Genomic DNA, 17080 nt, shown 5'->3' with positions numbered 1-17080 from the left:
GAAATTATTGTTCTCTGCACAAAGAAGCATTTCTTGAGGCACTGCATCATCCCTTCAGCTGTAATCTACAGTCTATTCTTCATTCCTTTTCATCATCTATTATAAGGATCAGGATGATGTAACTCTGACCTTTGACCTCAGCGTAAAGAGCATTACACATGTTTGCATAACAAAGCATAACTTTGATTGTTGTGACCAACCTCGGCTCAGTTTCCAGTGATGCCTGATTTCTTTTAGGTTTAATTTTGAGATAATCAGCAGAAAATACAGTTCATCTGTGATTTCATTCCCAAATATGTCAGTTTCCCCACCCCTTCATGCCTCCTGTTACTCACACAGAGGTTGTTTACTGTGACAGAGCTGCCATCTTGCTGAGAGCAGAGTCTGGTGGGGAGGTGATAGCATGGCTGGCCTACGGGAAGCCACCGCGCTCCATTCATCTGGCTCTTTCTTTTTTTTTTATCATCCAGCTCGATCTGTTCCTGGCTGCCAAACTATTTATTATTTAATTCATTCTCTGTCTCACAGGCGCGCCGCCTCTCTGTCTCTTCGCAGGGTGCCACAATTCAGAGTTTTAAATTCTCTACAGGAGGTCACAAACACGGTCAGAAGGAAACAGTATCAGAGTTCAACTCAGCGGGGTTATTAATGACTATTTATTGTGGCTATTGAAGTTCTCTTTGAGTAAATCATGCTTCTTCTCGCCTAGTTAAATCTAATTTCAGTCGAGTACTATTTGACTAGAGTTGTGTTTAAATCTTTCATCTTTAATAATGTGAAAAGTTACATTATTGATCCATCTAGCATACTAGATGGATCAGAAACGCAGGGCTGTCAGTGTTAATGCATTAATCGTGATGTGATTAAGGTGCAAAAGTAATGTGTTCATATATTTAAATCATGGACACAGATCGTAGTTAAGCCCCTGGAGGGTGTTTCTGCTGCTACCATCATGGTAAATAAAGACACCGCTGCATTTTTGAATGGCACATTTCACTTTAAAATAAATCCCAGATTCAATCACTGAGTTTCAGTTTGAGCTTTGAGTTTGAACTACCACCCACAAACTAAGCATACAGGTGCAGCAACATGGACTGATGTTAGTGGGCAACCACATCACAAAACCTGTGTATGAATCACCACAGACAGAGGGATGAAACTAATGGGGACTACGTATGAAAATTAGCCTTATGGCTAACATTGGCATATTTACATGGATGCTATACTGAAATATTCATTAATATGCACTGTCCCTTTAAAAAAATATCTAAGACACAGAGAGAGCAACTTAAGTGGAACTCCTGAAGTGTGCAAATGTTGCCGCATTAACCAGCGATCACTGGACGTCAGTGAGAAATCAGAATAACTGCACACCATATATATTTTTAAAAGTTATATTTTAGGCATTTTTTGCCTTTATTTGATAGGACGGCTGAAGAGAGACAGGAAACATGGGGCGCAGAGAGTGAGGGAAGACATGCAGCAAATGGCCCCAGCTTGAAGTTGAACCAGTGACCCCTGCGACGAGGGCTATCGCCTCTGTACATGGAGCGTGCTTAGACCGCAAGACCACCAGTGCCCCAACTGCACACCATGTTGAAACTGATTAGACATTTTGTACATGCACTCCTGCATATGTCTTCATCTGTCCTTTGTAAAGACCATATCCTTTGAAAGAGCTTAAAAATAAAACACTATGTTTCACATGATATGCACTTTAAAGCTGACTCCTTTCTCCAAGTCATGGTTTTAGACCACATTGGAGTAGCTGTGCAGCATTTATCTGCATCATAAAGATGATAAAGTAGATTGGATTGCATTCATTTGATTCCCAAATGAAGACACTTTACGTTGTTAATTTAGACTGTTTTAAAAACGTGATTAACTATGGACATCCTGCGAGGATGCACTATTAAAAATGAGCACTTTGACAGCCCTACTTTCTATGCATTACTGATATGTTAGCATTCAAAAAGCACTCATAGATATTACCTGATTATGCTAGTTACATTACACGGGTACTAATCCGATCTGCTGGGTAATAATCAGATTCCACTCTGAATGGAAAAGAAACAGAGAGACGGCAGCAGAGAGTCGGACAAAGTTAAATCAATGACAGCTAGAAGGCCGAATAATGAGCAATCATTTGCATATGTAGCTTTATGCTTATTGCTAAAGTAATAATATATAATTAACCTAACCTTTCTTTGTCTTTTCATTCCCCGTCCTGCTCTCTCCAAGGTTAAATAAAACCCCTGCCACACACAAAGACGAATCAATCCCACCCGACATGAGATTAGATTCCTGTACACTTCTGTAAATAAGTGGCGTATTGACAGACAACAAAGAGACAGTGACACCAGAGGCTTCATCTGTCTGCTTATCACTCTATTCATTACCCTGTGTTTATAAATGAAAGCCGTCTGACCGTCTGCTCCGCTGTATTCGCCTGATCAATGCTTTATTGACGGAAATATAATATGCCAGAGGGATGCAGCCCAGAGAAATATCTGTTTATCTTAAAAGAACTCTGAGCTGCAAAATACAGGAAGAAAGAGAGTCAAAATATAGAGAGGGGAGGCATCTATCAAGTTTAAAATGAGGATGCATGTGGTGAAAAGGTGTGTACAAGCAATTCAACTTAAGACACTGGAAAAATTAACTCCAGTCAGGGGATGATAAATTTAGGAAAAGGAGGAAACAGAGAAAGATAAGCTGGAGATGAAAGTACAGATGTAGAACAGCTGGATACACCGTAACAGCACATGATCACAAAGAGACTCAGAGACATAGATTCTCTTTGGTCTCACTGTTCCATCTTTCTTATGAGATTTCACAGTCAACATCTTTTACCGTTAATGTAGTACTTTGAGTCGGTTCTATTATCTTTACTGTGTCATAAAGTTTTGCGTCGACAGCAGGAAGACAAACAGTCACTCAGGCGTCGGCTAATGGGAATCGAAATAAGAATAAAAAATCAAGAGAGTACAGACGGAGACAGTCTGTGTTTACCTCACCTGCATTCCCATCATGCCTTGCCTGTCTTCATTTAACCAATACTCTGTGGTGCATCGCAGCATCAAAGCAATTTCCACCAGCAGAGTTGCATTACATAGCCAATGATCTGGACCCAAATGCTACTTTATCTCTTTGTTGTCATGTTTTTATTCTCCAGATGCACTCAATTTAGCCTCCATGACGGGACCACCAGACATCTCTGTGGTAGGAAACCTATAGGCAATCGATGATCCAGGGTTGGCTTACAGATAGAGGGGAAAAAAAACAGGAGGGGTATTCCCTGAATTCAGCCTGCAAGGTCACATGACACCGGAGCCAGAGGGATTTTATTGGAGGGCTGGTTCCACCATCGTGTTTCATGCAGCATAGCGTAGAATTACTTGCTTTTGCAGCGGCCTCTGGGGCGTACCACTCTGACCTCAAGGCCAGGATATATTGTGGGTCTGGGCAATTAGGAGTGTGCTTTACAAGTAAAAGGACCAAATCAATAAGAGCATTTATTATCTGAAAAGCCCAGTCCAAAATATAAACCCTCATTTTGCTTGGATTAATTGCAAAACTGCACCAAGAAAACCATAAAAGCTTGTCACAGTCATATCAAGTCTTGGCATACACCTAGATGTTCGCTTAATGTCATATTCCCATTGATGCTTTGTAACTCTGAAAAGCTCTTTAGGTATGAAAGCTTCATAAATCAACTTGTCCTGTAGCTTGTCTTAAATTGAAATGAGGATTTCTGCAGCTTGTTTCTTGCCTGACATCTCATGTCTTCATCTTTCTGCAAGCACACGTGAAATAGCAAGAGATATTTTGGCAATAGTTGTCTTAAAATAGTAAATATGGGTATTGGGATGAGGAATTTGGCCTCACATATTGGTGAAGCTCTTGAAGCGATATAATTCCAAAGAACTGACCCTGCATTTCTATGATCACTTTAAATCAATGAAGCAGAATGTTCTACATCTTTTAAGCTCTCCTTTTTCATATCTGCTTTAAATTGATTCGAAGAAGACCGGCTGCCAACGGTGATCTCTCAAGGTTTTAAATCTGAGGAATTCTTTTTCAAATGAAGGCAGACCGATCATTAAAATGACAAGTAGAGCCAGGTCTGACTCCAAGCAGTTTTTCATCTGGTAGTTAAAGAAGTTGGCTTCAGGAAACTATTTGAAAAGTTTGCACAAAATAAGTCACCCTCCATCTTACCCACGCCTTTACACCACTGGAGGAATGAGTCTAACAGTCAACACTGACTCCTCAAACTATTTCAAACAACTGGATCATGTCCTCCAGGCATTAAACAATGGGTTCAACCATTTCTGAATCACCACTGTTTTTTCACCTGTAAGAGATTCCAGGTGAAGTGAAGTGTAGCTTCAGCATGCCAGCTTTGTGGATTAGCTTTAAACCTAAAGCGATCTGGACTTAAAGAGATTGATGAAGCTACTGCTCTTGAGCGAGGACCTATTTGTCTCTTCAGTGTTGCATGTTTCACATCTTTGCATCAGTTGAGTCAGTGTTCTGATTGGTCTACAACACTGACTCGACTCCAAGCATGATTTATAGCATTAGTGGCGTCTGAAGAGGACTATATGGGGGTCACACCTGTGTGGTTTCTATCCCCGACTTGAGAGTGACAGTGTAAGTGATCTGTATTGTGGTGATGAAGCCTCACCTCAAAGAGCTCATCTGCCGTACTGTAATGGATGGAGGCGGGTGAAGCATCTGCTGGCTGATCGTTGCACCACTGCAGCTCGCTGAGACAGTTGACGCTGTCGAAGTCACTGGTGTCCAGCTGGGAGAGGTCGATGTCCGGGAAGTCAGTGTCCAATCGGTCCGAACACACCTCCTCCTCCCCATACTGAAGACGGAAAAAGAAGAAGGGACAGAAAGAGAAAGGTCACGTTAGTCAAACATCTCGGTTTAAGACAATCCCCTGAGTCGTTCGTCTTTTTTCAGACGCAACAAAAGTGCAGGAGTTACTTTGTAAAACATGAACCCAGAGAACTGGAGGTGCGGATCACAGCTGGAGACATCTTCAGTGAGAGACGATCATGCGTCACTCGTGTCTGCAGCTTGGCTTTCTTATGTGATCACACAGGAAGTGATGTTTTTCTCTGCTCTCTGAAACACCAGCTACCAAACATGGGAAATAATTCCCTCTGTGGGACTGCCAAGTTTTCAGTTTCCTGTGAAGGTCAGCACTTCGATTGTCGGAATTAGGGGTTCAGCTCCCGATGGGTCACACTTTCTAAAATATGTATGCAGCTGAAGTAGCAGGAAGTACTTTGGATGAAAGCCTCCATCATCTGCCCTATACTGTATAATATTACACCGCTCGCAGTCGGAGTCACAAGGAGCTCCCATCAACAGCCTCTCGTCTCTCAACAGCTTCTCATTATAGATGATGAGACTTTCATGCTAGATGAGGTTCCACATTGAAACCAATAGAGGCATCTGCACCGACACAGCGTGGGATTACGCAGAAAATGTGTCACGGATACCGGCAGGACCAATCTGGAGTCATCTCCATGCACAACACAACATGAGCAACTGTGACCCAAGAGGTCTCCAGGTGATTAGATCCCCCCCTTCAGTGTTTCCTATGCTGCTTCATTCATTAAGGAGTCATGCACACCATCAAGTACCATATTTAGGAGGTAAATAATGGGCTTTGTACACATCAGATGCAAGAAACAGTTAAAATATGAATATAAATAGACACCTAAAATGTTATAGAGAATACATCTGGGAGAACCGTGGGAAAGTTTTCATTCATTTACAGACAAATGCAAAAACAAGGGATAAGTTAGGCCTCACTTAAGACTCTAGATTATCTCTGTGACATCAGAAATCAAGCCTCAATGAAAGCCTAAAGCATGACTAAACAAAGTCTTGATGACCTCAATGCACCACATAACAACAGGGAGTCTTTTAGCGATTTCAAACTCAATCCTTAAACCCCTAAAACTTCAAAATGTCCCTTTGAATCCATTAGATAATCCAAAAGAGGGACCAAGTTGACAATATTGGAAAAGTCTTGGTCTCTCTAATCCCTCTGAACTTCATTGAAGACTTAACATCCTCTTTTGAAAACACAGAAATCAAGCTTTGAGCCCCTTCAGCTCCTCGATGTGCTTTGAATCCTTCAAATTACACCAAAGAATGACTAAAGGAATGAAACACTAAAAGTGTAAAAGTGGAGTACTTGGTAAAACTTTAAACTTGATAACTCTACTCTTAAAACCCTGACATGTGCCCAGGATTTATTGAAGAACACATTTTGCTGCCCCTTAACCCCCAAAAACTACTTTATCCAACTCAGAAATCAATCCTTGAAGCCCCTAAAGTCCCTTTAATCCCTGAAACTCTTACAATATACAATCCCATAAAAGTTTTGATACTCCTCAAGGACCAGCAGACCCCTTAGTAATGAATTTAGAGCCTTTTGAAGACCGACTATTGGATCCGTATATCCCTGAATCTCCCAAATGATTCTCAAATCCTTATCCATAAAAAGTTTGGCGCCCCTCAGGGCACCCTTTGTCCAATTTAACCGTCTGATGGCTCAGATATGAAGCCACACCAACACCTGAACCCCTTCAATGATCCTTGAATCCCCTTGAGAACCCTTAAGGATGAGCAAATGATGCCTTGAAGCATGAGCTGCTCTCAAAGTACCCAATGTCCACCTGAAGCACCTGGAACCTCCTTCAAAGACTCCTACAACACCATGTGAAACTCCTGTAACGTCATAACACCTCAAGGGGCCCTTTAGACTCCTTCAAGAGCCCCTCTAACCCTCTTACAACCCCCTTAAAGATCCTTAAAGTGTTCAAAAAACTCACAAAGAAATCTCAACAAACCCTGAGATCTCCCTCAAGAAAGGGAACAGAGACCCCAAAACTGAAGTCTGCAGCCACGTGGTCCACAGTCACAACACATGGCTGCAGACGGATACGCTTAGCCACGTCATGAAATGAGAAAAGAAAAAAAAAAGAAAGAAGAGGAAGTGTGTGGACGTGACTCAGTGTGAAGGGAAGTGACTGTAGTCTCTTGGGGGGGGAGGTGGCTGAGAGGGAGGCGGAGGAATTCTCGTGAAGCAGGAAAGGATTGCATGAGGAGAAAAGAGGAGTGAGCACGAGGAGGGACGCAGCCAAACTGGATTTTTACAACCACTGTGGTGTATGATGAATGTCTGAGATAATGCATGTGTGTGTGTGTGTGTGTGTGTGTACATTGTTTCCAGTAGGAGATCCAGAAGCATGCTCTGTTACCGCCCTGTCTGTCTCTTATTCACTTAGAAACCCCCACACACACACACACAAACACACACACACTCTCCCTTTTCCATTCATCTCACTGGGTCAACCAGTTACAACGTCTTCAAACTGAATCCAACAGGCGGTTTTTATTTACTATCAGGTTTCCTTTGGCGGTAATCTCATCTCCGACCGACTGACTAAACTGCACATGACCTCCTTGACATTTTGCCCCTGAGCTCTGCACTTGGCCCTCGAGAGCAAATAGACCTGATGAAGTCAGACACCATGAGCCACTGATATGTATTTCAGTGCCACGTGGGACAGGTTTATGGAGAGCAAATTGCACCTACATAAAGTTTAAAAACTCTTGTAACAATGCCACTCGTGAGTCAATGATTTCCTCAAATGCACATCAGATAACCTGCATTTTTAAGGAAGTGCAAGTGTCCCCTGACCAAACACAACCACTAAAAGAGAGTTTAGTTGTAACTCTATTTCATCAGCCTTAACCACCACGTTTTAACTTCTTTCATTAAGTTGAGTCCCCGTCCTCACAGACAGCTCACTCTGATGATCACTGATTAACTGTCTCCAGAGGGTCTTTGGCATTTCTGAAAACAGCTCAGTTAACTTTAATGAGTCAACACTTAACAGCCCTAATCACCATATTCTCTCATTTCACTCAGTCTGTTATGGATCAGCAGCAGCAGCCGGTGGACGCTTAAGAGTCCAAAAGAGCGTCGCAAGCTTTGAGAATGTCAGGTACGACGGCTTATCTTCATCAGGACACTTCTTCAACACTGCTTCAGGAAACCATTTCCCACTCAACTCAACTTTATATATAAAGCACTTTAAGAACAACAGCAGTTGGACACAAAGTGCTGTACAGAAACATAATGGATAAAAACAAACAATAAAATCATAAAATCAATAAGAACAATAAGATAAAATAAAGTTGAAAAATAAAAATAAAAATAAAAAGGCACTAAAACAAGAGCAGGGTCTCATGCTGAGTCGAAAGCCAGGGAATAAAAATGGGTTTTAAGACGAGTTTTAAAAGTGGACAGTGAGTGGGCTTGTCTGACGGCTAAAGGAAGATCGTTCCACAGTTTGGGAGCAGCGACAGAAAAACCCCAATCCCCCCTGAGCTTCCGCTTGGACCTCGGTACCTCCAGGAGCAGCTGATCAGCTGACCTGAGGCACCGAGCAGGGGCGTAGAGATGGATCAGCTCAGAGAGGTAGGGCGGGGCGAGACCATTTAAAGATTTAAAAACAAATAAAAGAATCTTAAAATGGACTCTAAAATGCACAGGCAACCAGTGGAGGGAGGCTAAAATGGGCGTTATGTGCTCCCTTATACGTGCTCCAATTAAAAGGCGAGCGGCTGCATTCTGGACCAACTGGAGACGTGCGAGGGAGGACTGACTGATTCCTAAATAAAGTGCATTGCAGTAATCCAGCCGGGATGTGACAAAGGCATGGAATACTGTTTCAAAGTGCTGTCGTGCAAGGAAAGGCTTCACCTTTGCCAGCTGCCTAATGTGAAAAAAACTGGACTTTACTATAGAGCTGATCTGCTGATCCATCTTAAAATCACTGTCAAGCTTGAAACCCAAGTTTGAGACTTTCGACTTAAAATAGACGGCCAAAGGGCCCAGATCAACCGGAGGGAGTTCACATAGGCCACTGGGACCAAAAACCATTACTTCTGTCTTTTTTTCATTGAAGTTTAGGAAGTTCAAAGCCATCCATGCTTTGATGTCTTCAAGGCACGCAAGAAGTGGTGAGAGGGAAAAGGCATTTTTCTTTTTCAGCGGCACATATATTTGACTGTCATCAGCGTAGCAGTGGAAGGAGATGCCATGCTTTCTCAGGATGGAACCCAGAGGCAGTAGATACAGTGAGAACAGCAGTGGACCTAAAATGGACCCCTGTGGAACCCCATACACAAGCAGTGTCTCCACAATGGAATACACACTGTACCATGTCGGATGAATTTACAATGTTAAATTATCACTCCCAAATAGCAGTGAATCATAAGATCATGAGTCATCGCTTCTTTTGCCTCCCTGCAGCTGCTGTTTGGATATTTATAAAGTTGCAACCTCAAATTTTAGAGTGTTGTTGAAGTTTTTACCTGCTACTTTTCTTATTAGACTGTAGGAGATATTAGGGATGGGCAATGCTTTTTGGATATTTGTTAACTTTGTAAAAATCTAAGAGTTACTGCAAATATTTTCTCATTTTAAAAGTACAATTTTTCATCCTTTTTAGCGGTGCCTGGTTGTAATACATTATTCCAGCCAGACGGTGGCTATAGAGCGTCTTAAAGCTGTTTGCTAACTGCATTAAAAAGCAAATGAAGAAGAAAACATTCCAATAATCATCAAATAGATGCCAATGATTATCGAATAGTATTTCGGCTTCAAATGCCCATCCCTAGGAGATATACAGCAAACTTCAGAATTACTACTTACAACTCTGTCTGATGTCTTGTTGGACAGTTTTATTGAGCCTACAGTGTATGTTCTATGTTTGTCTATGTCTGTGGAAATGCAGGAAGGTGCTGTGGACAAGAATTTCCCCAAGAGGACAATAAAGTCTAAAGTCTAAAGTCAAAAGTCTACTTATTGGTGTCTATCTTAAAAGGTACAGTGTGTAGAAATGTGAATATTTGCAGTATCTAGTCATCAGATTCCAGATTGAAGCGCTCCCATGCTCAGCCCTCCTGTCTGTGAAACTACGGTGGCCTTCAGAGGACAAAAAGCTCCTCGTGCATGATAAGTATGATCCTCCATTTGTCAAGTCTTTACCCTCAAAAACTTTGTGCACACCCCCTCGTCGTCCAACTTGTGCATATCACGCATGCGTATGTTGCTGGAACTTCACAATCGATATTCCTCCTCTGCTCTATAAATCCTGCATACATCCACACCCACACACACACATGCATGCATGCAGCAACACACTCTCCACTCTCATCTTCCCATCTTCCAGATACCCAGATCCAGCAGTTGAGTTTTAATCACAGTAACATCATGCTGTCTTTATGACCACTGCTTGTAATGTTTTATCCACGACCTCTTGAAAGCCCAAGTACAAATGCTCCCACTCTGCCTCTCCTGTGTGTGAAAGTGTGTGTGAAAGTGTGTGTGTGTGGGTGTCTTTGCCTGTGTGTGTTTATTTGGGTCAAGGAATTGATAACGTGCTGATATCATTTATGGCTTCATAAATTAAAGCGAAGGATTACACAGGAGAGTGAAGCCTACGTGATCAAAGAGCCAATCAGCAAAGTGGGGGAGAAAAAAAAGGAGAGCGAGAAGAATCAAGGAAGGTGAGGTGAGAGAGAGAGAGAGAGAGAGAGAGAGAGAGAGAGAGAGAGAGAGAGAGAGAGAGAGAAAAGTAGCCGGAGGAAGGAGGTAAGGGGGGAAAAGGTTAGGAGGAGTGGGTGAGAGGGAGAAAGAGAGATGTGGGTCAGAAGAAGAGGGGGAGGATAAAAGAGCGTTGGAGGCGGAGCGGAGGGGAGGAGGAGGAGGAGGGGGAGGGGGAGGGCAGTCGTGACTTGATAGAGAAGCAGCAGGAGAGGAAGGGATGGAGGGAGGAGACGGAGGACAAGAGGGGAGAGGATGCCCTCTATAAGACCCTCCCACTGCTTCCTCTCCTTCTGGCTGCTGATGCAGGTGTGTGTCTTCACCTAGCCTGTGTGTGTGTGTGTGTGTGTGCGTGTGTGTGTGTGTGTGTTATTTAGCATGCAGCTCACATCCTTCTCACGTGTGCCTGACTCATCCCCCCTTCCACCACACGTTAGCTCAGCGCATCCCTCCTTTCCTCTCCCCTCTTTCATCTCATCCTCTTTTTCTCCCTTGCTTCCATCACTCTTCCTCCTTGACCTCTCTCTCTTTCCTTCTCTCTCTCTCTCTTCACCTGTCTTCTTTTCCTTCATTCAGCATCTTTTCCCCTTCCATTAGTCTAAATCTCCTTCTCCTTCCTCACCTATCATCTTCCTTTCCTCCTCATCCCTTCTCTTCTTTCTTTCCGTTTTCTCTAGTTCTATCCTTCTTTCCTCCTCTCGTCTTTTATAATTTTCCATCCCTCCATCCACCTGTCTTTTTCCTCTTTTCTCCACCTCATGACCAAAAAAATCATCTTTCTTTTTGATCTGATCTTCCTCTTCTTCTCCTCTGCATCCTCTTTCTAATCCTTCCTTTTCAATCTCCTTGTCCATCCTTCCATTTCTCAACTTCTCCTCCTCCTTCTCTTTTCTAACCATCACTTCTTCTGCTGGCTTTCATCCATTTCCTTCATTACCTTTCAACCCTTCCCTTCCTTCTCTCAGATCTGCTCCATTCCTGGTCTCCTGTCATCTTCTGTCACCCCCTCTTTTTCCCCCCTTTTCTTCTTTCTTCCCTCCATCATTCTTCCTCTCTCCCTCCTCCTCATAAACTGAAAGGACAGGCTGATTGATTTCATTGTTTCCCCTCAGCCTCTCTCCCTCCTCAGTCATCCCGTCTTCTCTCCATTTAAGCCGTCAATCAATAAAAACATCCTTGGGCACGACACACATGCGCCACCCAACATACGGCATGTAACGTGTGCACATGTTGCAGCAGGGAACAGGTACACTGGGGGTGTTAAGTGGAGAATGGGCAGCACACATGCACACACACACACACTCACACACACGGGCATATTAATACACACAAAACCATGTGATGCGTTAAGCTTTACATTCACATACCAGTGCAGCCGTTCTCTGCCTTATATGACGCTCTGCTGGTGCGCCCTGCTCTCTATCAGGCACACACTCACACACACCCATGCATGGATTGAGATTAGCTCTTGTCACATGCTAACACACACCCACAAAAACACAACACATGGATGTGTTCAATAACACATGTGTGATGTGCATTTGAACATCGTCTCTGCAGCAGAAGGCGACACGCAGCCGTGTTCCTGACGCAGCTTTGACTCTGAATAATGATAAAGCCTCTGACAGCTAAACAACATGACTCATACACACACACACACACACACACACATACACACACACACCAGGAGGAGGAAGCAGCTCAGCAATTAGCAACACCTTCTCCTCTCTGCTCCTATGATCGTGTTCCGTCTGCAGCCCCGTGCTGCGCAGGGCCGCACATATTCAGGTTATATGTCTGTTATGTCTGGATCCAGTGACCTCTGACCCCCTCTTCCTCAAGGATGCCGAGATTAGAAAGAGACACAAATAATGCGCTGTAAATCTGGTAACACATCAAAACAAGGCACCACTGGACCCATCTGTAACCGTCGTGACTCTGAGCTGTCTGCAGCTGCCGTCCTCTGCCGAAGAGAGAGAGCAACAAACGTCTTAAATCAACCCGTCATCTTCAGGTTCTTCTTTTTCAAGACTAGGAGGAGATTTTTAGGGGAGTTTCTTTTGATCTGAATGTTGGCTGTACTTTGATTTTCTGCAGGAGGTGACACAAGTCAGTGCTTCTAAAAACACAACAAGAAGTTCACTGTTAACTGCAGTGCTTCATATTGCTCTTTGGACACATATACAACACATATGTTGTTTTGTGTAGGACAGGGGTGTCCAAACTTTTTTCAAAGAGGGCCACATGTGATGTTGTCAGAATACCTCAGGGCCAGTGACTCCTACTGAGACTTCCTAAAAGTTAGATATGAAATCTCTATTTAATATCAATTATTTTAAATGTTTTCTCAATAAAACAGTTACTAGGAAGTACCATGTAAAGATTAGCAAACTTTATCTTCTTCTGGAGGAAAATGTTTCTCATTCGGGTCGGGCAATGTGGGAATTGTATCATTATTTTCCTATGGCAGGATCACGATCTGGATTTCATCAAACTTCTTTTTCATGTTGTTTTTAAGACTTTTCTGACCAGAACAAAATAATTATTTTCCTGAGTTCTGAACATTTTTATGCACCAAATTTTGCCTTTTCTGCACAATTTAATAATTTTGATCTTGTCTTGTGTCCTCTTTTGTGTCTTCTGAACTTTTAGTGTTCATCAAGAACCCTTTAACATCATGATGAAAACATTCATTTGAAAACCTGTCAGCTTTAAGAGTTCTTGTGTTTCTTCCTTATTGCCATCTTGCAGAATCCCCAGAGCTTTGGCTTTTAAACAGATAGTCCACATGAAGCTTTTTGAGACGTTTCTGGATTGACTTTAATTTTGTTTGTGCTCTTTAAAGAAACTGCAAATGTACAGATGATTCAGAAGGTGATTCATTTCTTTGCTATGAATAACACAATTTGAGATGGAAGCTTGGGGCCATAAATAAATGGACCTTGGGCCGCAATTGGCCCCCGGGCCGTACTTTGGACATGCCTGGTGTAGGATGTGCAGTGTGGGGGAACTGCATTGTATGTTGTCTGCGGTTTCCATTGGTTTGCATTTCTTTGTTTACATGTAGAGTGTATTTCTTTAACTACTGTGGAGGGAATTTAGTTTGTGTAGCTCTGTTGGGCAAATTTTGTATCATATTATACTGTGTCGTATTGATGCTACCGTACCGTATCGTGTTGAGTCGTGTCGTGTTGTCATGTTGTCTTGTGTTGTCTTGTGTTGTCTTGTGTTGTGTCGTATTGTCTCATATTGTCTCATATTGTGTAATGTTGTATCGTATCATATCGTATCATGTGATATCGTGACGTGAGGTGCCGTGTTGTAACATATCATATTGTATCCTATCGTATGGTACTCCCCTCGCTCTTTCAATCTTTGTCATAAACAATTCAGGTCTGGTTTATGCAGCAATGACAGAACAACAGACCAGGGTCTGATAAAGTAACTCCATCCATTCATCCCCAGAGTCAATCAAAAAGCTTTATGCAGTCACTCTTTCTATTCAGACAAACTACACAAAACGACAGACTTGGTTTGAGGCTCAAAAGGTCTCAGCTGATGAAGATACATGCATCAAGTTTGTCTTAGTTCCTAACAGTGATTTACAAGATCTTCATGTGGAGATAAATGTTGAAAAATCAGAGTAATACAACAGACTTTGTGTGGACTTTTTGTGACTTTAGTACATCCTTGTGATCTTCATTTGAGCCTTGAGTCGGACTGTTTTTCAGTCTTTCTCAGCAAGTCGAATCAGGCCTCAAGTCTGAACTCTACAGCTGTGCTTCAAGTCTAGTCACAACTGTTGGATGGTACAAGAAGAAGTGTGTAAGTATGACTTATATTAAACATATGTAAGGATCTTTAAGAGAAGAAAACACAACAAAGGTGGTTTAATAAACTTTACAAGGACTTAGAGTTCTTCTTATTTCAGTGATGAGGCCATTTCTCCTCTCACTAAAAGATAAATCTCAGCGCTTGGTCTTAACAGATGTCTCAAACCCAAAAATGCACGAGGGTAGAAGAGCAGAAGGAGAGCAGCCTTGAGAAAGTTTGCATGGGGACAAAAACAAAACAGAGAGGATGGAAGGAAAGGAACCAAGGGTGTATTGCCTGATAAATGAGAAGAAGAAGTTCAATGCCGTCTTTATCTGAAGAGGAAAGATTCTTTGTGCGGTGTGAAAAAAGCCGATAAAGCTTTGCGGTTCATCTCCCCTCTCTGAGGAATAGCGCCCTCCTGCACCAGGTCACGCACAGTTCATGGCACGATTAGCCCAGTAAGGCAGAGAAACAGCCCGGAGGTGAGGAGAGCTAGCCTGTATCTACATTTGCATGTTTGAGTCCATAAAATACTCAAAGCATTGGGTTAAAAAGAAGCTCTCTCTGACTCTCAGAACATCCTCTTCTCAGAGGCCTTAAGCTGAAAAAGGAGAGAAGTCTGGAGTGTGAATATAAATCAGGGTTTTGTTTTTTTTTAAAAACACCAAAGTGCTCAGTCATCCTTCCCTTGGAAAAAAAAAAAAAAAACAGGGTTAAGCTTGCTAAAAGGGGAATAAAGAGGAGGAGAAGTGGCCTTTTCTTCTCTGTTTTAACGTTCTTTAATGGCATTGGCATGACACAATGGCATTTCAGCAACAAACACATCACTCACTGAGTCCCCGTCTAAATCTTTTATGACTCAAATGGAGCAAATTAAGCAAATGAGCATGAAATTAATGTAGAATACAGACATTATTGAAGTTATTTTTAGCCCATGGTTCTTGAAAAATTGCATTAAGTTCATTCTGAGTTTATTAGGGCTTAGAAACGGAGCCAGTACAGCATGTGTGTGAAGCTACAGAGCAGGATTAAGAGAATGAATACCGCAGAGGTGGATTTGAAAGAAATCAGCACCTTTTGAGCTGATATTGATGCAAACATTTCTCCTGACCTTTGACCTTTTAAAACCTATGAAATATCCCTGGCATTGTGCGCTTGTAAAGGGCATCACCGTGTTATAATAGCGTTAATGGAGTGTAAAAAAAAAAAGGAAGTGTGTGACTTCCATTTGTGGTTAATCTCTGCCTTAGTAACAACAGTGAAAAACCTACTGGCCCGTTCAGTCATAAAAAGCCTGCTGGGACAATCACGCATTAAAAACCTGCGCTATTTATAGCCGGCTTGCACGTGGGAGAGAGCTATCTGGGCTAAAACAGGCAAGTGGATACGGAAAGGCCAGCGAGACTCTGGAGCATGTGGATCTGCTGGACTGCATCCTTCACTTCTATCTTTACACACACGCAAACTTCACTCACACACAAGTACGCGCGCACATGACACATTCTTTCAAGGGTTATCTCTTGTTTGAGTTCTCACCATGGTGCTGAGGTAAAGCTCCACATCTTTCCACTGGTTTTATCTATGAATAGCATATTGGGATTTTGGTTACACAAGAAGTTCTAAGAGGACAGAAATATCTTACAGGTTGAGTTAAGACCTCGGGGGCGGAGCTATAAAGACACTAAAAGCTAAAAATATGGAGCTCAGTCACCTGAAGAAACACAACCTGCTACTTACATACAAGCTAGTAAGTGTCACGTCAAAATCAAGGTAGTAATGATGTTGCCCAGTCTGGAGCTTCAATTTCAACAACACAGAAACACCATCTTATACAAATCAGGAAACTCTACGAAGTAAAGGTGCCACAAGAACCATGTAGGGTTCCTCTGTTTGTCCTTATTGGTTCCTTATAAAACCAATGAGGACAAGCAAAGATTTTGGAGGGTTTGATCCAATAAACATAAAGTTTGTACCTGTAATTAATCCAAAATCTTCCCTCCCTTTGAAGGGTTCAATGGTGAAAAGGTTCAACCCAGAACTATTTGGAGAATATCCAGAAAAACATTAAATACTCCAAGAGTTTCATCCAGAACCAAATGAGGTGGTCCTATCTGGAAGCTTTAATCCAAGGGTTTCTACAGCCTTCCAATATTGGTCCACCTCTAATGGACTTTGTGTCTACTGGGAGATCAAAGACGATCCATAATGTGTCCTAAAGATTGAGCCAATTGAGGTTGAGCATCTTTTAAAACCCATGCAAGCTTCAAACTGCTAATTGCTCTGGTGTCTCAGCTCTGCTTCTCATAGAGACAGTTTTCACCAATGAGACTTCAGTTTATTGTTTTCTGCACACTCTGTGAAGTAAAGGTGCCACAAGAACCATGGAGGGTTCCTCTGTTTGTCTTTGCTGGTTCCTTGTAAAACCAATAAGGACAAGCAAAGATTTTGGAGGGTTTGATCCAATAAACCTAAAGTTTGTACCTGTAATTAATCCAAAATCTTCCAAAATATTTTCTCCAGAACAGAGGGGGTTTTATCTGGAACCTTTAATTCAAGGATTTCTACAATCATTGGTCCACCTTTAATGGACTTTGTGTCTACTGGGAGTTCAAA

General features: G+C 42.3%; 1 protein-coding gene across 1 annotated transcript in view; it reads right to left on the bottom strand.

The window, feature by feature from the left end:
- ppargc1b (peroxisome proliferator-activated receptor gamma, coactivator 1 beta) overlaps positions 1–17080 on the bottom strand; it is a 126002-nt gene that overhangs the window by 37379 nt on the left and 71543 nt on the right. The window contains exon 2 of the mRNA XM_034690190.1: positions 4691–4876. Within this exon, the coding sequence (XP_034546081.1) occupies positions 4691–4876 (186 nt within the window). The remainder of the gene's footprint in view (positions 1–4690; positions 4877–17080) is intronic.

This window comes from Notolabrus celidotus, chromosome 8 (genome assembly GCF_009762535.1).
Source record: "Notolabrus celidotus isolate fNotCel1 chromosome 8, fNotCel1.pri, whole genome shotgun sequence".
Lineage (NCBI taxonomy): Eukaryota > Metazoa > Chordata > Actinopteri > Labriformes > Labridae > Notolabrus > Notolabrus celidotus.
Note: the sequence above shows the minus strand (reverse complement) of the source record. Positions and strands in the feature narration are given on the sequence as shown.